General features: G+C 52.9%; 10 protein-coding genes across 10 annotated transcripts; 3 read left to right on the forward strand and 7 right to left on the reverse strand.

Moving 5' to 3' along the window:
• Positions 1 to 1,547: 1,547 nt before the first annotated feature.
• On the reverse strand, positions 1,548 to 2,544 carry PRS4 (ribose phosphate diphosphokinase subunit prs4; the record flags this gene model as incomplete). The annotated part of the gene is made up of 2 exons (XM_064836134.1): positions 1,548 to 2,308; positions 2,382 to 2,544. 2 exons carry the CDS (start codon positions 2,542 to 2,544, stop codon positions 1,548 to 1,550), a joined length of 924 nt encoding a protein of 307 aa, XP_064696343.1.
• A 458-nt stretch (positions 2,545 to 3,002) lies between these two features.
• RPS6 (40S ribosomal protein S6) lies at positions 3,003 to 3,892 on the reverse strand (the record flags this gene model as incomplete). Its single annotated transcript, XM_064836135.1, has 3 exons — positions 3,003 to 3,098; positions 3,152 to 3,319; positions 3,437 to 3,892. 3 exons carry the CDS (start codon positions 3,890 to 3,892, stop codon positions 3,003 to 3,005), a joined length of 720 nt encoding a protein of 239 aa, XP_064696344.1.
• Positions 3,893 to 4,210: 318 nt separating this feature from the next.
• LTS14_003432 (uncharacterized protein) lies at positions 4,211 to 6,469 on the forward strand (the record flags this gene model as incomplete). The annotated part of the gene is made up of 2 exons (XM_064836136.1): positions 4,211 to 4,306; positions 4,490 to 6,469. The coding sequence occupies 2 exons, from the start codon at positions 4,211 to 4,213 to the stop codon at positions 6,467 to 6,469; spliced, it is 2,076 nt and encodes a 691-aa protein (XP_064696345.1).
• A 116-nt stretch (positions 6,470 to 6,585) lies between these two features.
• LTS14_003433 (uncharacterized protein) lies at positions 6,586 to 7,659 on the reverse strand (the record flags this gene model as incomplete). Its single annotated transcript, XM_064836137.1, has 2 exons — positions 6,586 to 6,697; positions 6,761 to 7,659. 2 exons carry the CDS (start codon positions 7,657 to 7,659, stop codon positions 6,586 to 6,588), a joined length of 1,011 nt encoding a protein of 336 aa, XP_064696346.1.
• Positions 7,660 to 8,381: 722 nt separating this feature from the next.
• Positions 8,382 to 8,939, reverse strand: LTS14_003434 (uncharacterized protein; the record flags this gene model as incomplete). The annotated part of the gene is made up of 1 exon (XM_064836138.1): positions 8,382 to 8,939. The coding sequence occupies one exon, from the start codon at positions 8,937 to 8,939 to the stop codon at positions 8,382 to 8,384; it is 558 nt and encodes a 185-aa protein (XP_064696347.1).
• A 192-nt stretch (positions 8,940 to 9,131) lies between these two features.
• Positions 9,132 to 9,470, reverse strand: LTS14_003435 (uncharacterized protein; the record flags this gene model as incomplete). Its single annotated transcript, XM_064836139.1, has 1 exon — positions 9,132 to 9,470. One exon carries the CDS (start codon positions 9,468 to 9,470, stop codon positions 9,132 to 9,134), a length of 339 nt encoding a protein of 112 aa, XP_064696348.1.
• A 1,342-nt stretch (positions 9,471 to 10,812) lies between these two features.
• Positions 10,813 to 12,633, forward strand: LTS14_003436 (uncharacterized protein; the record flags this gene model as incomplete). Its single annotated transcript, XM_064836140.1, has 2 exons — positions 10,813 to 12,159; positions 12,250 to 12,633. 2 exons carry the CDS (start codon positions 10,813 to 10,815, stop codon positions 12,631 to 12,633), a joined length of 1,731 nt encoding a protein of 576 aa, XP_064696349.1.
• A 90-nt stretch (positions 12,634 to 12,723) lies between these two features.
• On the reverse strand, positions 12,724 to 13,891 carry BET4 (Rab geranylgeranyltransferase; the record flags this gene model as incomplete). The annotated part of the gene is made up of 2 exons (XM_064836141.1): positions 12,724 to 13,830; positions 13,883 to 13,891. The coding sequence occupies 2 exons, from the start codon at positions 13,889 to 13,891 to the stop codon at positions 12,724 to 12,726; spliced, it is 1,116 nt and encodes a 371-aa protein (XP_064696350.1).
• Positions 13,892 to 14,373: 482 nt separating this feature from the next.
• On the forward strand, positions 14,374 to 17,532 carry LTS14_003438 (uncharacterized protein; the record flags this gene model as incomplete). The annotated part of the gene is made up of 1 exon (XM_064836142.1): positions 14,374 to 17,532. The coding sequence occupies one exon, from the start codon at positions 14,374 to 14,376 to the stop codon at positions 17,530 to 17,532; it is 3,159 nt and encodes a 1,052-aa protein (XP_064696351.1).
• Positions 17,533 to 17,673: 141 nt separating this feature from the next.
• LTS14_003439 (uncharacterized protein) lies at positions 17,674 to 21,011 on the reverse strand (the record flags this gene model as incomplete). The annotated part of the gene is made up of 2 exons (XM_064836143.1): positions 17,674 to 19,576; positions 19,627 to 21,011. 2 exons carry the CDS (start codon positions 21,009 to 21,011, stop codon positions 17,674 to 17,676), a joined length of 3,288 nt encoding a protein of 1,095 aa, XP_064696352.1.
• Between the last annotated feature and the right edge of the window lie 460 nt (positions 21,012 to 21,471).

A 21,471-nucleotide genomic window follows, 5' to 3' on the forward strand; every position in this document is an offset into this window, starting at 1 on the left:
ACCTAGGCTGGCGATATTACAGTACACGGGTGCCGGCCGACCAAAAGAAGCAGTGAAACCTCGAGTCTTCCTCTCTCCTTCCTCGCCAAGGTTCTCCTTTCGATCGATTCGGCGGTACAAAATACAATCTAGTTGAAAGAATTCTAGAGCCTACTGCAAAGCAGTGACCGTGATAGCCGGGAAAAGCAGCGAAACCCCGAGTTTCCTCCTCCTTCATCGCCAAGGTGCTCCTTTCGACCGGCGGCACAAAATACAATCTGGTGGGGAATTCCAGAGCCTACTGCCTAGCAGTGACCGTGATAGCCGGCTTTGGTAAAGTGAGAAGTTCATCTTCTTTTGTGCTTCTGGCCTTTCATCATGTCCTTCACTCTTCACTCTGCTTCTCCTGTACTGATTCTACAGCACGTAGCGTTCCGAACGTTTTCGTTTTGCTGTTATGTTACAACATAATTCAGACCTCGAACCCTCGGCTTGTTGCTTTGCTTTATACAACGTGGCCATCGTTTGCTCGCGAAGCTTCTCCACGAGCTCAGCTTCATATAAATGTGAGGACTGTACTTGGAACAGGCAGACACTTGTACCAATATCGTCTCACCCTGGCTCATTAATCAAAGCCACAGTGAAAAGTTCGGCGGCGAGGTCGTTTGCGCCACAGTGGATTGGATCGCTGTTAATCACACGGGATACCAATCTGCATCTCCGGAACTCTGCTCCACTGGCTATCAAGACCGCAATCTTGCTACATGTCCCGCACTATTCTGACATTCATCCATGATCGAACGTTCGTGGCAGCAGATACACATGCCAAATTGTCAGGTGACAAGTCATATCGACCCTCAGATTTTGTCATGGTCAAACGGCTAAGAACTGTCTAGCAATTGCTTGTGATCAAGCGGCTGAGGATTGTGCGGCAAGAGCGTGCGGTACGAATCAGTGTGATAGATAGCGTCTTCGTTGATGTAGTCTACTATACCGGCTTGTTGAGCATCGAATTCGATCGTTACTTACAACTACCTGTGGATATGAAGAGATCTACTCACCATCCAGCAGGAGCGTTCAAACGTCGGCAATGCAGTCCGATCGCTTACCGTCAACTATGTCGACCGGGCTCAGATGAGGTAGCGGAGCAGAGGAAGGTAAGGTGGCGAATGGGAGAGATGATGATACGAGCTTTGAACTGTAGCCGTGAAGGATTATCTACGCCGAGCCAGCGCCAGCGCTCAGCATCAATGATGCATGTAAGTAGGTATAACGAATACACCCAGGAGTGATGGCCGCAGGCATCCATCTATTCAAACGCCATCAAGCAGTGATTTCAGCCGCCGTGGTATTGATGGGAGCGTGCGAAGACTTCGCCGTTCTAGTCCCGTCTTCTGAGCAGTCTTCGTTCATTCCCGCTTCACGCCCACGCCTCCCTCCCACCCATTCGCAGCCTTGAACTTCTAGTCCAAAGGCGCATGTTTGAAGAGGAAGGACACGGACTCGCCATTATGTGTTCTTCTGCAGGCCTCCGCAAGCTACAACGAACAAAACAAATCAGCACATCCTCATCCCATCGGAGTAGACTGGGGTTTACTCACCGTAGGACTAATATCGATCGTCTCCAACCGATCACACAACTTCTTCTTCTCATCATGCGGCACGGTATTCGTCACCACCAGCTTCTTCAACTGACTCCCATTCAGCTTCTGACACGCATTCCCGCTCAGAATCCCATGCGTCACGATCGCAATGGCCTCCTTGGCACCGTGCTCCATCACTACGTCTGCTGCTTTGACCAGTGTCCCGCAAGTATCCGCCATATCGTCCACGATGATAGCTATCCGGCCTCGGACATCACCCACCAACACCATCCGACTGACTTCATTCGGCCGCGCGCGTTCCTTATGTATCAGCGCAAACCCCAGATCCAACCCATCCGCGATAGAAGTTGCTCGTTTCGCCCCTCCCGCGTCCGGACTGACAATTACACAATCCTTCACCATCAAATTCTCCCTGATCCACCTCAGAGTACTCGGCTCAGCATAAAGATTATCAACAGGCACATTGAAGAAGCCCTGGATTTGACTCGCGTGCAAATCCATCGTGATGACATGATTACAGCCCGCCGTCTGCAACATATTGGCCATGAGTTTGGCGGTAATGGGAGCTCTACTCTTATCCTTTTTATCCTGGCGGGCGTAGGGGAAATTGGGCAGGACGGCGGTGATGCGGCGGGCGGAGGCGGTGCGGCAGGCGTTGATGAGGATGAGGAGTTCCATTATGTGGTCGTTTATGTTGCCCGGCTCCGTGGATTGGATGATGAAGACTATATCACCACAAAGACACACCATTAGCATGCGTACATACACATCTTCACCTCGTAATTTCATATGACATACCATCCTCATCCCTCACACTCTCCCCGATAGAAATACTACTCTCGTTGTTGCTATACTGCAGCACCATGACTTTCGCCAGCTCGATGCCCAGTCTATCGGCGACGAGCTTCGCCAGCGTCCCATGACTGTTACCCGTGAGAAGTTTGATCGAGTTGGTCGCCATGTTGGTGCGACGCTGTTGCTACCGCTATCAGTGAGCTGTGAGGAAGAATATGTGTTTGCATGGTGAAAAGCATACAGGAAGAAGCTCTGAAGTGCTTGCTTTCAGATGTGAATCGATGGTTCCCCGCTAGCGTCGACTTTTTCTTCGGGATCATGTGGCAGCGACATCAAGGCTGGTAACGAAGGAGTAAGTGAGCAAGGAGAACATTTTATAGTGTTCAATACTGGTGCATCTGCTCACGACAATGAGGACGATGGCCAAGTTGTGAAGGACATGGTTCAAATGCGGGTGAATGGTTTTCTTGATACAGCATATGCAGCATTAGCAGCAACACATACCACAGGCTTCAACACTACCAACGCCTTTCGAATGCTCATGGCTCATGGCTCTATGCCAGACATCGCTCGCTGATAAGTCGAACATCTATGACAACCATGCTCCTCCTTGTCATCCTCCCTCTACTTGCGCATGCTGGACGCACGCCTCTTGCGGAGCTCGTCGCGCTTGCTCTTCTCCTCGCTGACACGTTTGTGCATGATCTGGGCGTACTCGTTCTGTGATGAAGTCAGTAATCCATCGTGCACAGATAATGTGAACTATAACTCACGGCAGCATCCTTGGCAGACTCGGCAGCACGACGCTTGAGAGCCATCCGGTGGCGCTTGTGCTGGAGGCGCTGAGGAGTGACGAGACGCTGAATGCGAGGTGCCTTGGTGTACGGCTTCGCGCCCTCCTTCTTCGACTGAACCTCACGACGAATGACAAATTTGCGGACCTAGAACAAACAGACAGAACTTCGTTAGCAAGACTATACGTCTCAGACTCAGCCCTCGCATCCAACAGTAAAGTGGATGCAAAGGACTGGCGAAGAGGAGATAGAGCGTAAACTCACATCGTCTTCCTTGCTGAGACCGAAAAAGCGACGGATCTTGGTCGCGCGCTTAGGACCAAGACGCTTGGGCAGGACGGTATCCGTCAAGCCAGGGATGTCCGCCTCGCCCTGCTTCACAACACTGAGAGCCAGGACTGAGAGGTCCATCCCGACGATGCAACCACGCACACTCTTCCTCTTCCTCTCACCGGTACGACGGGGGCGGTAACAGCTGTGGCCGTCGGCGAGCAAGAGGCGCACACGCGTAGGATGCATGACACCCTGCTTCATGGGGAAGCCCTGCTTGTCGTTGCCGCCGGTGATCTTGAAGATGTAGCCCTTGAACTCGTCGCCGACGCTGTCGCCGGGGACTTCGTGGCCCATGCGGCGCTCCATGAAGACGCGGAGTTTGCGGTCATCTTCGATCTCGACCAGTTTCTGCGTGCCGTTGGAGGGGAAGGAGATGTTGAGCTTCATCTTGACGGTGTTGTGTCAAGATTGAAGGATAGATGGCGGGAGGTTGGCCTGGTACGTCCTGTAGTGCTTCCGCTGCATCGTGTGCGAAATCCTTCTCCAGAATTATGGCGTGGCCTTGGCGGCGAACTAGCACGCTTCTGTCAGAACGCAGCGGACGGTCCCGTAGCGGGTATGCTAGCTAGATACGGAACAGTCGCCTCTGACCGATTTCTGAGCACTCTGCCAACAATTATCATGGCCACAACTTTCGGATTCATTCGACCTTGTAACATTATGCTGAAGAACATCATGTTCCAATCTTCATCATTCTGCGCCAAGATGTCCACGGCAAGTCGCCCAGCCGCACGAGACCTGTTTCGCTCTTGCCCGCTTCTGGGCCCTGTAGGAGAAGGCAAGTTTCAATGCGCAAGACAGGTAAGACTGTACGTCATCTTCACTATAGCCCACGCGGCCCATTCTTGCTACAGTATGCCCCTGGTCTTGGAGCTCTCAAACCTGCTTAAAGCAACCGCACTAAGGTTGATCGCGTGCTCCCACCCTCACTATATAAGAACATTCACTTCGCCAGCTAAGCTTCTTGGCTCCTCTTGGCTTCAGCTTGGCATTGACTCGCAGGCACTTCTTGAACCTTCTGTCTCCACATCACACCTCGCAAGAATGGGCGAGGCTGGCAATGGCAATAGCGTGACTGCTACCAGCACAGATACGCATGATAGGATTTCGAAATGGTGTCACTCCAAAGACACCATCAGCTCACTGTACGCTCAAGATCCCACGCAATCGCCTGGCCAGATAGCGGAGAAGCTGTGGGCGTCACACCACCTCAAGTCGCCATCCACCAAAGCACCAGAACACCGTCGACCTGCGACTGTAGAAGACCTCGAATGGGCTCGAGCATGTGGCAACTTCGGCAACACTCAACCCAGTGAGCTCTTTCTCCGTGCATACCACGATCTTCTGCAATGTCTCGACCACGATGCACTCGCCAACTGCGTATCCCCGCAACTGTGCGGCTCGACCGGATTTGTGCCGCTCACTATCATCGCGCCGCTCAACGATCAAGTCAGGCACATGTCGAACCTCATCGCTCGCGCCAAGCGCGAAGTGTGTCTGGCGACAAACTTCTGGAAGCACTCGCAAGCTAGCGACATGATCTCCGACGCCATGATCGAACTGTCAAGACGTGCAGGCGAGCGCGGCCAGCGTGTTGTCTTCAAGCTAATGTACGATCGTGGTGATGCGAAGCAATTCCTGGAGCCTCATCAGATGGTCAAGGAGAAGGCGTGGACAGGTGATGTCGTTGGTCTACCGCATCTGTCCAAGATTCCTAATCTCGATTTCGAAGTCCTCAACTTCCACAAGCCGCCACTCGGGACCTTCCACAGCAAGTTCATGGTCGTCGACCGTGAGATGGCGACGATCTCGAGCAATAACATCATGGACAACGATAACACCGAGATGATGTCGCACATCGAAGGTCCTATCGTCGATAGCGTCTGGGAGACTTTCATGGTCTCCTGGCATAACAAGCTTGAACCTCCACTCCCGTGCCGCGATATGACTGCAGTGTCTAAACCACCACCAACATATCAGGAAGCCAGCTTCCAGCACCTGTTCGAGTCGAATGGTGCCTTCCGCATACCAGAAAAGCCAATCGACATCGAGCTACCCGAACACGACCCAGGCAATCCACATTACGACGACACCATCGCCGGCGAAATCGACCGCATGCGCTCCGTCCTCAGACCACGCCAAGGGGAATCTCATGCCGACGCGATCTGTCGCCATCTCAACAAACCGACCAAACTCGACCTTCACGCCACAGCCCCCAAACGAGAACCGGATCTCCACTACTTCCCCTTCATCCCAACCCCACCAACAAACGCGGTCCCCATAGCCATGGCATCACGAAAACCTTATCCAAACCTAAACAACGAATCCGAATTCGTGCCGCAAAACGAATGTTTCCTCTCCCTAATCCGCAACGCCAAACGCAGCATCTTCATCCAAACGCCCGATCTCAATGCCAAACCTCTGCTCCCAGCATTAGCCGAAGCGGTGAAACGTGACGTCCAGGTAACATACTACGTCTGCCTAGGCTACAACGACCTAGGTGAACTTCTGCCCGGCCAAGGCGGCACGAACGAAATGGCTGCGCGGTCTATCTACGAGGACCTGCATACCTCCGAGGAGAAGGAGAGACTGAAAATCTACTTCTACGTCGCCGCGGATCAGGACCACCCGATCCATAATTCGTTCAAGAAACGTTCCTGCCATATCAAGCTTCTCATCGCCGACGAGGCCGTTACGGTTCAGGGTTCAGGGAACCAAGATACTCAGTCGTATTTCCATAGTCAGGAGGTGAATGTGATGATCGATTGTCCGATTGTTTGTCGGACGTGGAGGGAGGGGATCGAGAGGAATCAGAATACGGTGCTGTTTGGGAGGGTGAGGGAGGATGGGTGTTGGTATGATAGGGATGGGAAGTTGGCAGAGGGCAGTATGGGGACGAAGCCGGGAAAGTTGGATCGAGTCAAGGGGGCTTTTGGAATGATTCAGAAGGCTAGGGGAGCTTGAGGTGAAATTTGTTTTGATGATGGTGAGGTGTGAAAGCTGATGTATTATGCTATGAGCTGCTGTGAGATGAAAACTAGTTATGTAAATATGCGGCCCGCGAAATCAAATGGTGAGACTTAGACCAGGTCCTTCACTTCCGGTACATCTTTCTTCAACGCCTCCACAATCTCCTCCCAGACTTGTTCTTGATGCTTTGCTCCTTCTTCACCTTGCAACAACGGCATTGGCCTGGAGATCCGTGTTAGCATATCACATGGACTCGCATTCTCTTCGAAAGTTGACAGTACTTACTCCCTGATCCTATCATGCTGCCAAAACGCCCCCTGCCCCTCCTGACTCAAAAACAACCCGCTAACATAACTCCTCGCCCCTTCCTCTCCACTTCTCTGAAGATAACGAAACATCTTGATCGCGAACACGATCCACCATACCGTATGATCTCTCGCTACCTCTGACTTCGTGGGCCCAGGACAGACGGATACGATAACGACATCTGGCTCCCCGGTCTGGGCATTCGTGGCGAGTGACACGAGGGCGGTCTTGATATACTCGACGAAAGTCTTGGAGACGGCATAGGTATTCGCTGCGTCGAAGTTGGAGGGGTCGTTGTAGGCTGCTAGGATTCCTCCGGAGCTTTTGGAAGTGAGGAGTTTGGAGGGCCAGTATGCGCTTCCTGAGCCTATGATCTCTAGAACGGGCGTGAACTCCGGAGTCTTCGAGGCTCGAAGTTTGGGCATCAAGAGGAGACCTAGAAGTGTGGTGGAGAGAGCATTGACTTGCAATGTCTTCTCCCAGCCGTAGTCTGACATTTGATGTGTCGCCATTACTATCCCGGCATTCAGCACGAGATAGTCCAGCCGCGGGACTTCCTTCTCTACTCTCGCGACGAAGGCTTGGAGACTGGAATAGCTGAGCATATCCAGTTGCCAGACCTCGATCGTGCCTTGCCGCTTTTCGCCTTCTTGGTCGAGCGTGGCTTCGATGCGGGACTTGGCATTGTCACCTTTCTTCAGGCTGCGTACACCTAGGATGAGACGCTGTGTGCCGAGACGAGCGAATTTGAGAGCGGCTTCGTAGCCTACGCCTGTGTTTGCCCCGGTTATGATGAGGGTTTTGCCTGCGAAGGAGGGGGTGGTGTCTTTGGGTGGGTTGAAGCGGGACCAGAAGACTTCGAAGATGAAGGGAGCCATTATTTGGGAAGCAGGTGAGGAAGGACGGGATACTATGTAGTGAGAAAGATGGTAGTATGATGAAGAGGGTGATGACGAGGATGATTTTAGTTGTCAGACGAAGTCGGATGTGCTGCAGCAGGTGGCGGCCAGAAACCAGTTGCAGATGCTATACTTATAGCCTTCCTTGATACAGTCCATGCGTCCCTGAACACGCAATTGTGTCAATGCCTGGCTTTGTAAAGAGAGATGAGGAGGAAAGGTTGTCCTTGAAGCGGAAGTTATGTCTTCGCCCGCTTCCGTCAAATGCCATGGCGCTACTCGAACATACGAAGGTTTCGATCAGTGAAGCTACGAATCATCTTGAGCTGTTCAAGCGATGATGATCTTGGTTCTCCATCTAGAGTGTAATGAAATAGCGAAAGTATTGCTGGGTAGCTGGTGTGATCATGGAGATGGCAGCAGGAGGAGTTGAAAGCTTGGAGGGGTGAAGTTCTGTCGGCTACAGCTCGACGATTCATGCATCTCAAGCCACCATGTCCATCATAGTAAAATGACGAATTGAGTGGTAATGATAGCGTTCTCGATTCACCTTGGAAAGTCCGTAGAGCTCTCAAATCACAGGCTGGCCCAAAGAACTCGCGAACTCACATGAACACAATTCGCACACACTACTTTTACAACGACACTGTTCTCAGCATGTGACTTACCTCTCGTGAGGTACAATGCCATATGACATTGGGCTAACATGACTGAGACTTCTCCATCGCTGCGCCAGGTATTGTCACGTAGTCCAGCTGTAGGACGGTATCCTTAGCATCCGCGGCAAGCATCCATGCCTCCGGCAGACAAGCCATCAGCTCAATGCTACTAGCATCACACTGGTATCCATCGTAGGGTGCGTCAAAGCTCGTACTAACATCACTGATGCTGAGGTACTTTAAGATCTCGGATGAATTACGTGGTGGCCCGATGTCGATAGTCTTCTTCCAAAATCTGTCCGGCTCTGGCGATTCGACGCCCAATTGCGTGAGTCGGCTGTGCAGTGCGCTGGAAAAGTGAGGATCCTTTTGCGATCGCGCTTCATCGCGTAGTGCCTTGTCTGGGGTCACCTTTGGCAAAAGTTCGTCGTAAAGGCTCTTGTAGCCACAATGGATACAAGCTCTGACAATTCGTAAGAGCATGTCCGGCTGCATTGTCGCGAGGTGATGGTATGTGGATTCCTCAGCTTGCGCTGGCCACCAGATAAGGTATGGCGTACTGTACTTGGGATAGGGCGCTGTTGACAGTACGTTGTTCATTATGAGCCGTGCGTTGACAGCCCTCTCGAATCGCAGCAGATGCCATCATGTCTTGCTGCTTCGAGCACCAGACTGCGAAGAAAGTGCTATGGTAGATACCGCGTATGCAGCACTTGAATTCGTTCCTAACATACCTAGGCCTCCTCAGACGAGCATAACGATCGACATTACCGGTGTAAGCGGCCATGACAATCAATAAGTCCTTCTGCACCGTTGCAGATCTAGAGGCAAGGGCTCATGGAGCAGTCGCAGATCTACTCGATCGGGTGAACTTGCTAGAGACCTTTTAGAGGCCTCATCGGATTCGAACTCATCGATGTTCATGTCCATGGTGACATTGAACAAGGTCTCTTCACAACCAATGGAGGAGGCAAAGCCACCGTCTTCTGGTATGATCTCACCATCTTCCTCAAAAATGGTAGCATCCTCAAGCTGTTGTTTGATATCTAGCATCCATCGAGTGGCAGCATCGCCATCGAGGTATGCAGATATGCGATTCTCCAGGTCAATCTGAAGCGTATGGTCGTTCATGATACTGTACCGCACAGGCTGTGCCACGATGGTCTCAAAAAATGTCAAGGTTTGCCGCACTCTCTGGCTTCCTCGGCTATGTGAACATCCAGCAGGATATCCAGCTCATCATGCAACTGCTTGTATCCAGCGACAGCACATGCCCGCCCAACTTGATAGGACAATTGTGGGTGGGCGCGGACCAGATCGCGATATGTCTCCTCGGAGGCCGTGTCAGGATACCAGATACAGTATGGAGTCACTTCTGTCAAATTTCTTTCCTGGTATCGCGTTGCTCATGATGCTCCGAGCATTGAGAGCGCAGGTGAAGATTGGCAACAGTCCTCGAAGTTCTTCTCCGAACCCATGATGGTGGCGTATGCCGCGGATTGTGCAGATACGGTGTAGTGGGTGGCCGAGATCGTGCGGTACAGCTTCGCCTCGTATGGCCGCCAGGCAAGCACTGCGACTGTACTTCCAGAGATGGAGCCGGGCCAGAATATCGACGCTGTTGAATGTTCCCGTCATGATGATTTAGTCGTTAATAGTGAGCCTGCTTGTTGCCACGCAACCGTGAGTACAGAAGAACGCTATTGGCACACCATTAAGAAAGGAGTACGGAGCAGTCGTCAAGTTGCACTTGCCGGCGCAATAAAGTGCGCGGTTAGTGAAACTAGATGGCGCCGGCACGTTGTGGTCGTGACGCGAGAGGGGGCATCATCCGGCGCCTATATACTCGCAGCCGATGCTTATCGTGGTGAAGCATTCGATAACAAGAGATGATATGTGAGGAATGTCATGACAATTTCGTAAGCACAGCTAATTGGTCCAAAAATGCTGTAAGCTAGCAGCGACAATTCTGGAGGTGAATGTTTTGTCCTGTTGCTCTCCGCTTGCCAGGTCCCAGATCGCGGGATACCAGTCTGTACCAATGACTTGCTTCTAGCATCGTGCGTGTGTGAAGACATTCATAGGCCGGTGTGTAGCGTTGGGCAGCCTCAGGCACGGCAATGATAGCCTAGCAACACCGACTTTAGCCTGAGCAACACCAACAGGATCACCGCCCCCGCAGCCACAAGATGCTTGAATATCTTGCCCAGCTGTGCGTTTCTGATAATCTTGATCACCATGACGAGCGATCCACGGCTACGCAGCCTTGGCGACCATTACCCCTCACCTCATACCATACAGAATCGTAGAGACGCTGGAATGGTATGCCAGGAACGACGTCAGCCGGCGAGCTCGGCGGCGGCGACATGAATCGTAGAGCATGAACAAAGGTAGGTACATAGGTATCGCTTTGGGCTCACAAGGGCCCAGCATGCTTCTCCTGATCGATGTTCAGCTTTCTTGATACTCCAGGATGCACCTTCCACGGGTACTAGCAGCAGCAGCCGCACTCATATCCTCAACCGTTCTCGCTCAGAATGTCTCTACATACCATAATCCTATAATCACCGGCTTCCATCCAGATCCGACCTGCACCTTTGTAGCCGAGCTCAACAACACATTCTTCTGCACCTTCTCTAGCTTCCTCACATTCCCTGGTTTGCCAATCTATGCGAGTCGAGATCTAATCAACTGGAAGCTCATCTCGAATGGCTTGAATCGAGCAGAACAGCTCCCAGCGCTCGGCCTACTACCAAGAGGCTCCACTAGTGGCATCTATGCACCCACACTTCGCTACCGCGATGGCAAATTCTACATCCTGACTACACTAGCCAACCAAGCGTTGTATGGCACCAACTACACCCGCTTCGACAACTTCATCTTGACAACGACAAATATCTATCAGTCATCCCACTGGTCCGATCCCGTACGTTTTGATTTCCCAGGAATAGACCCTTCGCCTTTCTGGGACGACAACGGAACGACGTACATGACTGGATCATACAATGGCATAGAGATCCTACAAGCGCCCATCGACCTCGACACAGGTGAGCTGCTGGGCCCGCTCGTTGACATCTGGAATGGCACTGGACTACCATCGCCCGAAGCCCCGCATATCTACAAGAAAGACGGATGGTACTACCTCCTGACGGCCGAGGGTGGTACCCGAGAGCGGCATCGCTCGAATGTCGCACGTTCGAAGAACATCTTTGGACCATATGAGGGCGACCCAGCCAATCCAGTGTTGAGCACCTACCTCAGTCCATCATACTTTCAGGCAGTGGGACACTCAGATATATTTACAGATGCTCTTGGTCAGTACTGGGCTATTGCGCTCGCAGTCCGAGCAGGTTACAGCTACAACTTCGATCCCTACAACTCACTCTTTCCCATGGGCCGTGAAGCAGTCCTAACACCAGTCAAGTGGGCTACAGGGGATTGGCCGCGATATCAGAACGTCTCCGGCATAATGACGGGAGACTTCGTGCTTCCCCAGCATCCAGACCCCTCTACTGTGCCTATGGAAGGCGAGGGTGTGCTCAGCGAGTCGAATGATGTGATCGACTTCCCACCCAACAGCAGCTTACCCTCTCACCTGTTCCACTGGCGTCTGCCAGTCACAAAGAACTACGCTGTTTCGCCTCCCGGCCATTCAAATACTCTCCGTCTCGGCTCCTCGGTCCTGAACTTGACATCCTTCGACGCCGACTCGACCCGTGGCGCGGGCCAGACTTTCCTCGCTCGTCGCCAAGCACACTCGCTGTTTCGCTTCAGCGTGGACGTCGAGTACGATGGTCTTCTGACTCGTGAGGGAGAAGAAGTAGGCGTTACGGCCTTGCAAGATCAAGCGCAACACTTTGATATCTCTGTTGCTATGCTCATACCTAACGGCACTGACGGACCTGTACAGCCCCATATCCGCTTCAGAGGTATCAGTACTACTTCCTACCGCTTGCCGTCACGATTCAAGTATGTGGACGAAGCGTGGGCACTCCCTGACGAATTACGAGGGCAACAAGTGAGATTGCAGGTTGAGGCCGTCAATACTACCCACTACGCGTTTAGTGCTGGTCTTGGTGGTGCAGTGGTGAACAATACTCTTGGAGTCTTTGGGTGGGCACGAGGTAATTATCTTGTGCCGTACTATTCTGGTGTCGTGGTGGGCGCATACGCTACGAGCAATGGCAGGTACGGTGAGAGTGCTTTCGAGACTTACATCAGTCGATGGAGGTATACTGGCATTGAACAGGTCATTGAGCTACCGGCGGATCAGCAGCCCATCTACTGGGACTGAGGTGAGTCTTCACATGGAAAGTACACTGGCCCGAGACTGTGTATTTGAAGCTTTAGGTAGATGTAGAAGCCGTTAGTAATGATATACAGGCTAAAACTTCAGCTTCACCTCCAGATCTCTCCACCTCCCCACCCGTAGCGGGTCAATCTTGCGCAACTCAATTAGCCATGCCATCATTTCTTGGCTGATCACGACTTTGTTACCAGCCTCGACTTCCAGATAGCGTTCTGACAGCTCCAGTAGGGATTGATAGATGTACTTGCAGTCCTCAGCACCATCGAGCATATCTTTGACATTCTCAATTTCCTGCTCAAGGTAATGTAGCCGCTCAGCGTTAGTGCATGGATCAAGTATCGGTGGTGCTTGCGCGTTGGCTGGATTTAGTGTCGACATGAGATAGCCGTGGTAGAACCATAAGCTTTGATCGTACGGGTCCGTGTAGAGTGCTTTGGTGATTAATTCGAACTCTGCGTCGGAGAATGCTCGTCGAGCTTCACTGTCTGCTTGTCGCTCAGACAGAAGTCGTGGAATGAGCTGTGAGCGGTAGTGCCAGGCACTGAAATTACTCAGGTTCGTCTGGATCATCTTAGTCGTGTACCCGAACTCCTTCTCCACCATGGAACTCGCGCTCAGGCGTTCTATTTCTGCCACTACTTCACGTCTGTAGCCCCAACCATGGAAGTTACGACTGTCAAGGCTGAGCATCTTGCTCACAAGTCCCAGCTCACTTTGCCACAGCTCGGAGGAGTTCCGAGGTGGTAAGAGCCTTGTAGCGGTACCAAGTAGCCAGGAGCGATGGTTCCATATCCAGTAGCATTTCGGGTATTGCTTGAGGAGCGGTACCAGAAACTGCAGGTCCTCCTTGATCAAAAGCGAAATCTCTCGTTGTGGCGGAGTTAGACCTTCTTTCTCCGCAGCCTCTATGTCTTTAGTCTCAGGCTGCTCCTTCCTGTCCTGCTCCTTGGCGAAGACATCTTGCAAGAGCAGCCGTCTGTAATTCCATATCGTGTAGTACTCGGGGTTCTGGGTCAGGAGTTGTGATGTCGCTTGGAAGGTGTCGTTACTGTAGTCCTTACTCCTCACTCGCTCAACCACACTCTTCTCAAGAGCTTTGTATTGCTCGATCTGCTTCTGTTCCTTCTCGCGTGCCTGCTCGCTCTTGTCTGGTGTCCCGCCGGAAACGCGGGGGATGCCGTGCTGCACATTGTCAACCTCACTCCTTCCATCTCGTCCTCATCGCCACACTTACACTTGCCATCACTCATCGGACGTGTGATATCGGGGCGTCGGGGCACATTGGAGATGTGTGGAGGTAGGAGGGAGAGCTGTCTCAATGATGAAGGCAGCAACATTCAACATTTGCTGCCGCGCTTCGTCGCGTGATGCTTCTCACAGCATCATTCTCCGTCTTTCCTACTACTCGAGGCAGACTGTGTGCCATAACAGTATATACTAACCAGCAGCATTACATACTCTCCGTGCGTCCTGGTTTTGACGCCAGAACGCACAGAAACCCACTGGCGGACCTCACCAGGGCGGAGTCCAACCCCATCTCAACCAGTTGTCCTCGCCCGACTTGCTTACCGAGCTCATGAGCTGTTATGCCGAGTCTTAGCCCCGAGAAGAATTTGATCGCCAGGGTCAATACTTATGCGTCCACTATCATGCCCACTGGAGCATGGGCAAGGTCCAAGGCCTGGGCTTCCGACAAGTAGAACTCGCGGAAGACCAAGAAACAAGATGCGTCCGCCACAGTCGATGACGCCGACGAAGAGCAGACCGAGCATGACGCATCAACCGATAGCCAGCCCGGTCTTGTCGCCGAGCGAGGCAGAACGCTCGTTCGTAACGCCAGCAGCTCAATGCGCTCCGTCAAATCACCCCAGGGTCAGCGATCAGAGCCCCTCGGAAGTGGGGTCGATACCGCCGAACACGCAGGGCGGACATGCCCTGTGCGACGAAGCATGTCTACCATTTCCACATGTTCTGGACGACCAGACCCTGTACAGCGGAGTCGATCCTCCATATCTGCGCACTCCCAAGGTAGCAGCATCCACAGGCCATACGAGTATAAACAGCGCAGCGGTGGACACTGCTCCAAGTGCCACAGTCATCGACACTCCGGACAAGGCGAGATCATCGGATACATTCAGGACGAGCGGGTACGAAACGTGCACAGAACTGGAGATCCCTACCACATTTCAGGACCAAGAAAAAAGCGCGAAACAGTCTGGATACCAATCTATTCAAACCAGCTTATGCCTCGAGGCACGCCACACACCAGCCGAACCAATACACCGCAGCACAGTTCCACAAACCTTCCGCACGAGCAAGCAGCCTCACGCAGCAGCCAAAAGCTCCCACAACATGTCCACATCGCAAGTAGTGACGGCGGCTCCAGAATGTACAACGATCCGCGAGCTGTCGCCGACACCAAGGCTGAATACGCCAGCCGGCACAATCCCAAGAAACTCGCGCAGAAACGAGCTGGACGGCCCACGGTACAAGAGACTGCCCCGTCTTCTCCTTCCTATGTCAGAAGAAGCGGCTCACCTCATACGATCAACGAGCCCGAATGGGTCAACGGCAAGCCTCAGCAGCCCGACGACAACTGAGGGGGACTTCAGTCCGGTTGATGGCACCTTTGAGACTCCTCAGACATCACCAGAGGTGAGTCCGACGCGACTTAAGGCGAGTCGAATTTTGAAGCTGGAGTCTGTGCTCGGACAAGTCCATGGCAGTGGTAGCTCCAGCCTAAGTGAGTCACAGCCGGAGGACATCTTCGGAGAGGAGACGCCGCTTGTACCTGCTAGCCCTGCCAAGGGTACAGAAACACACTCTTCGCGAACAAGATGTGGCCCAGGTTACCGCGGCAGACGCCCAAGTATGTTGCTAAAACACTGTGAGCGGCATTCCTCACCTCGTCAACGACAGGTTATGGCTGAGAGCATGCGATCCCCTGATCGTTTTGTGCCAAGTCGGGCGTCTACGCCTACAAAAGACACACTGTACCTGGCAAGACCTGCAGGAGCGAGCTCTAGTGGGCGAGATACTTTGCATCCCAATCTAGCAGACCCCTTCGCTCCCGCACCTCGCCGTAGCGTTCGCATGGCGGCGCAGTATGCGATATTACGCGCACCTGCACCCCTGCCGCGGGAGATCGGGAGAAGAGGCACTGGTGTGGTACCTACGGCCGATGCTGGTCGCCGTGCTATGAGCGATGGTGCTATCTGGACTGTTGGTAGCACCATGGTCACTGAGGGCGTGCTGAGTACCACGAATGGCCGAGGCGGTCGTGTAACCAGCGGTACAAGTGCACCACATCACATCGCCGACTTTTTGCGAAAACCATCGTTTAGCGAAGAAGAGCGTATGCACGGTCGTCGCTTGGCGCTGGCTATGAAGGTCAATCAGGAGTCGCGCATGCTTGTCCACAGCTCGCCTTCCTCGCTTAGGGTCGACAGTGGCAGATCGAATCAACCACCAAGCATCAGTCGCGTCTGGGACAACTGTCATTGGAGCACATCTACACCGAGCACGCCTACCAGAAGCCAAACGAAGCCTACAAAGGACATACCAATCATACCCTTTCGTGTGCTTGATGCACCTGCTTTACGAGATGACTTCTACTGCTCCCTGCTTGCATACTGTCCGACGAACCACTGTCTGGCTGTCGGTCTTGGCCCGCACGTCTTTTTATGGTCTGAAGCTAAGGATACCACGAAGCCTACGATACCAGATTCGCTTGCCGCACCTTTCGCTTCACACGTCACTTCACTGTCTTTCAGCTCACGAGCAGGCCGCAGCGCAATCTTGGCTATCGGCAGAGCAGACGGTCGCATCACGCTCTGGAGCCCACTCGATCGGGATCCGCGCTTCGATAGCGAGCAGCCAGCTCCTGTGTCCAACGTCTGCTTCCGCCCAACTACTGTCTCTCGGCCGTCGATTCGAGATCCGATCATAACCACGCAGGCGGAGGAGCTGTTAGTCGGGGATGAAGTCGGCAATGTCTACTTCTACTCTGTCGAATGGCCTGATCACGACCAAAGAGATCTCTTCGACTGGCATGGTAGTATGACCCTCCTCGCACGATTTACTTGTCACAGCCAGCAGATCTATGGAATCGCCTGGAATCCAGAGGGAAGCTTCTTCGCCACTGGCGGCAATGACAACCAGCTATTTCTGTTCGAGACCAAGAAAATAACTCCGCGCTACATCACTTCCGCAACACGACAGCGTAATCGAGGAAATAGTGATGCTACGGTCAACGTGCGCTCTGATACAGGCACTGTGGAAGGTCAAGGTGCTATCCTCACCATCGCGCCTGAGCATGCAAGCAAAGTCTATTCGCTGAATGCCGCCGTCAAAGCCATAGCCTTTGCTCCATGGCAGCCATCACTTGTCGCAGCTGGGGGCGGCAGCAATGATCGGTGCATCCACTTCCTGCATACCCTGTCTGGTGCCAGTCTTGCGACAATCGACTGCCACGCTCAAGTGACCAGCCTCGTGTTCTCCGAGAAGAGGAAAGAGATTGCAGCGACATTTGGTTTCGCGCAACCGGAGCACCCTTTCAGGGTAGCTGTCTTCGCGTGGCCAAGCTGCAAGCTTGTAGTGGGTATTCCGTGGTTCACTGAAGAAAGAGCACTCTATGCTGTCGCTTACCCCGGCCATCCGGCTGGCCGTGAGAAGGCCGCAAAGACTGGCAATGAGGGGAAAGTAGGTCATGATGCTCGGAAAAACCGAAAAGAAGGCTGTCTCGTGGTGGCTACGAGTGATGCAAGTATCAAATTCCATGAGATATGGGCGGATACACCTTGTGATGGTGAGCGTGGGACGCTTGGAGGTAGCTCGATTCTGGAGGGTATGTTGGACTTGGAGAGGGTGGGAGGTATACGTTGAGGTAGCCGTCGAGCTCTTACGAGACCTAATCCGCACCTAAGATAATAAGTCACAGCCCACTCGACCGCAGTATTTACCGCCCATAACAAGCCGTGGCACTCCCTCTAAGCGCCATGAGCGCCTATTATCATCATGCACTTCCTAAGCAAAAACATCGACAACAAATCTCTCGTTTCGCCTCTCTGCAAACCACTTCTTCGCTTCCTCGTCGGTCATACGTTCGCCTTTATCAGCCCTGGCTCCCTTCAAGATCTGGATCGCCGCTCTGCCCACACTCTCGGAAACAGCAGGCGAGCCACAAGTGAAGACTTTGGCTCCAGCCCGCCACAGCTTGCGCACATCGTCTTTGTCTCTGAGCATGCGGTCGGAGATGTACTTGCACCCGCTTGCGAGCTCGTGCTCAGGATCACGGCTGAAAGCATAGCGAACATCAACTGTGCCAGCCGCTGCCCAGGCGTCGATCTCAGAGGCGTAAAGACGATCTGTATCTGACGAGCGGCACCCCATGAACATCATGGCTGGCGCTAGTGATCTGCCAGCTGCGACCTGAGTTGCACGTTCTTGGATGAAGGCTCGGAAAGGTGCGAGTCCCGTGCCAGCTCCTAGCATCATGATGGGAGTAGTTTCGGGATCAGCAGGTAGATGGAAGAACTTGTTTGTCGAGCGGACAGATACTAGGACGTCGTCGCCGGCTTTCAAACCCGCCAGGTAGGAGCTCGTGACACCAATATACTGCCCAAGACCAGACTTGGCGGCTTCGTTGATAATGGCGTATGTGATTGTGCACTTTTCGGGATTGGCGAGCGGAGAGGAAGAGATTGAGTAGTGCCTTGTACGAAGCGGTGGCAGCATGGCGAGGAAAGTGCTGAAGGTCATCTCTGTGGCTGAGTAGCTGTCCAGTAAGTCAAGCAGACTGATATGCTTCTCGGTGACAGCATCCTGTTCGGCAAGCTTCTCGAGTGCAGCACGCTGAGTTGAATCTTGGCAGGCCGCGATACAAGCCTGCAGATCCTTTTTCGTGGCAGGGAGACTGAGCTCAACGAAACCTCGCAGCAAGTCGTGAATGGATATGCTTACGCCTGTTGGGAGAAAAGTGGCTGCGCCGGGTTTGATCGTCAGTGTAGCATCTACGGGCAGACTGAAATGCTTTTGCACTCTTCGAACGTTCTCCAAAGGATTCAGCGGCAAAATCGCCAGATAGTCGCCAGCCTCGTAGTGCATGTTCTCGGGTAGCTCGACCTCCAGGTGTCGTTTCTCTGGCTCGCCTGCTGCGGTCAGACATCTAGCATCGAGGACCTTGGCTGTTTGCACGTCTTGACGTAGATATGTTGTCCGATCTTGCGACGACATCTCGACATCGAGCACCGGACTCGTCTTCGTGGCTTCTGCACTGTCGGGTGCAATGGCAGGCCAAAGCCTCCCATCAGCCCAAGTGTCAAAGTCGGAGAACATATTGCCGTCCGCTGCGTTGCTCAATCCACGGTCCACGATCCTCTCGCCACCATGATCTGCCATAAGGTCGTCGCAAAGTGTAGGTATGCGCTGATAAGTGCTGGTCCAGTCGCTGTGACCGCAGCCAAATACTGTAAAGTGCACGCCATTCAGCACCTCCTTATCTTGCAGTCTCTCAAGCCAAGTGATGAAGTGATCGGCGTTGTCAGGAGGCTGACCTTCGTAGCTTGCCGTGATGATCACCACTGGCTGGTCTTTTGGAAGAACATCAACAGCAGCGTCCATGTCCATGACGGTAGCACGGTAGCCATTAGCTCTGGCATCGATACTCAACTTCTGCGCCAGAGACATGCAGGTACCAGTATTGCTGCCATATAAGATTGTCATAGGGTTGAGGTCCGAGGCCAGCCCGGAGTCGTTGCGCTGTTGGCTCGCATTTACGGCAGCTTTGACATTCTCTTCAGGAGACGACAGCGTGGCTTGTAGACTCGTAGCTGTGACACCTTCGCGCAATGCTGCTCGCATGTAAAAGCCCTCTGGCTTGATGGTGAGAGTTTGCTTGACTTTCATTTTGTACGCCGGGTCGTCAAGACTGCGATCGCGTCAGCTATTCCCTTCACACCTACGAGAAAGACAACGTACCGGAAATTGAAGTTCTGCAACAGCAACCCCATAACCATCTGAGCTTCTTGCCAAGCAAAAGCCCTCCCAATACAAGCACGAACTCCAGTCCCGAAAGGTTTCCAAGCTCCCTTAGGCAGTCGAACAAAGTTGTCGTCCATCATACGCTCTGGCTTGAACTCATTCGCATCATCGCCATACACCTTCGGGTCTCGCTGCGACTTCCCGATCAAGCAGATAACTGGGTCCGAGCGATTGATGGCATATTTGCCACCCAAGAGGTGCTCGAAATCATTCGGATTGTCACTCCTGATACTCCGGACAAAAGCAGGGATGGTAGATGTGAGACGGAGTGTCTCCCGCAGCACCGCGTCGATATATTTCAGTTCTTTCAGATGCTCAGGCCGCATTTTGCCACGTCCAATGACCCGCTTCACTTCCTCCTGTGCTTTGAAATACGTCTCAGGATTCTGTAGGAGATTCAGAAAAGCAAAGGAAAGCAATCCCGAGGTCGTCTCATGGCCAGCAATCAGAAATGTAACCATATTCGCTCCGATAAGACCATCTGGCATCCTCTCGCCTGTCTTCGGATCCTTGCCATGTATCATAGCATTAAGAAGATCATTCTTCTCGGTCGGATTATCCTGACGATGCTGAACCATTTCACGTGAGACCTTCCTCATGAATTCCCGATCCTGCGCAACCTTCTGGTCTGTTCGATCCCACGGGAGCAACTTCTTCAGCATAGAGCCGATCTTCGACCGATCCGAAGCAGCGGATAGAGAACTGTTCATCGCCTGAATGAACGGGTGCATGTCGTCTTGATAGAAGGAGTTGAAGCGGAAGTCCATAGCACAAAGCGCGATGGTATCCAGTGTGAGCCTCGTAAAGTCCGATGTAACGGGTATACGGTCGTCCGGCCCCATCCTCGCCCACTTCAACACTAGCTGGCTGGCAATATCATGCATCTCGTCGAACATTCCCTGGATCGCCAGCGGTCCAAAAGCCGGCATAAGCGTACGATGAGCCTGCTGCCAGTCCGGATCCTCCTCGCTAGGCGCACTGAACATTCCTCGATGCGCTCTCTCGCCATCAGGTCCCGCCTTCTTGTTCGCAAGGTCACTGAGAGCACTGGGGGGTTTCTTCCAGAATCGCTTCTCGTCGCAGAGTTCTTCTACCAGTTCTGCGCTGCCGATGAAGATACTCTCGGTGCCCATGAAGTTGAGTTTGACGATGGGGCCGTAGAGGTCAATCATACGTTCTACGCCTCTGATGGGGACTTCGTCCTGGACGTCCAGGATGTTGCCTATGAGTGGATAGCCAGATGGCGAGGGAATGTTTTCCCGAGCGCTGGTCATTTTGTCTTGTCTTCGGGAGTCGGGTCTGCTCAGGCTGTCGAAAGCCATGTGATGTCGGACGTTGATGTGTTAGTATGGAAGATTGTGTGGTGTCCAGTGAAACGCTATGGTCAGTAATAAGGGAGAAACATGCAATGAAAAGTGGTCTGTCTATACCAGCAGATACACAGCTGACGGACAGATTTATACATACCCCGACCATCATCGGCACAGCGGACTACTTCACCACTACGAGCTCGTCTGCATCAGGATGCAATCGCGACAATTGCACAAACGAGTCAAGGTGGTGAGAAGCGAAGACCATTGGCGGATCGCGCAGGATGCCGTATTCGTCCTAGCCCGTTGACTCAGCCTTATGCCAAGCCATGCAATAGTCAGCGTGAAGAGACACTGACAACGGATGAGAAGGGTAGGTGAGTTACGTTGCTACACAGTCCTTCGCCAATCCGTCGTAATAGCTGTACGTTCGGCTCTCGAGACACCGTTGGACCGAGTGGAAAGAGATGTC

The sequence above is a fragment of the Recurvomyces mirabilis genome (assembly GCF_035927965.1).
Source record: "Recurvomyces mirabilis strain CCFEE 5264 chromosome Unknown scaffold_7, whole genome shotgun sequence".
NCBI classification, from domain to species: domain Eukaryota; kingdom Fungi; phylum Ascomycota; class Dothideomycetes; order Mycosphaerellales; family Teratosphaeriaceae; genus Recurvomyces; species Recurvomyces mirabilis.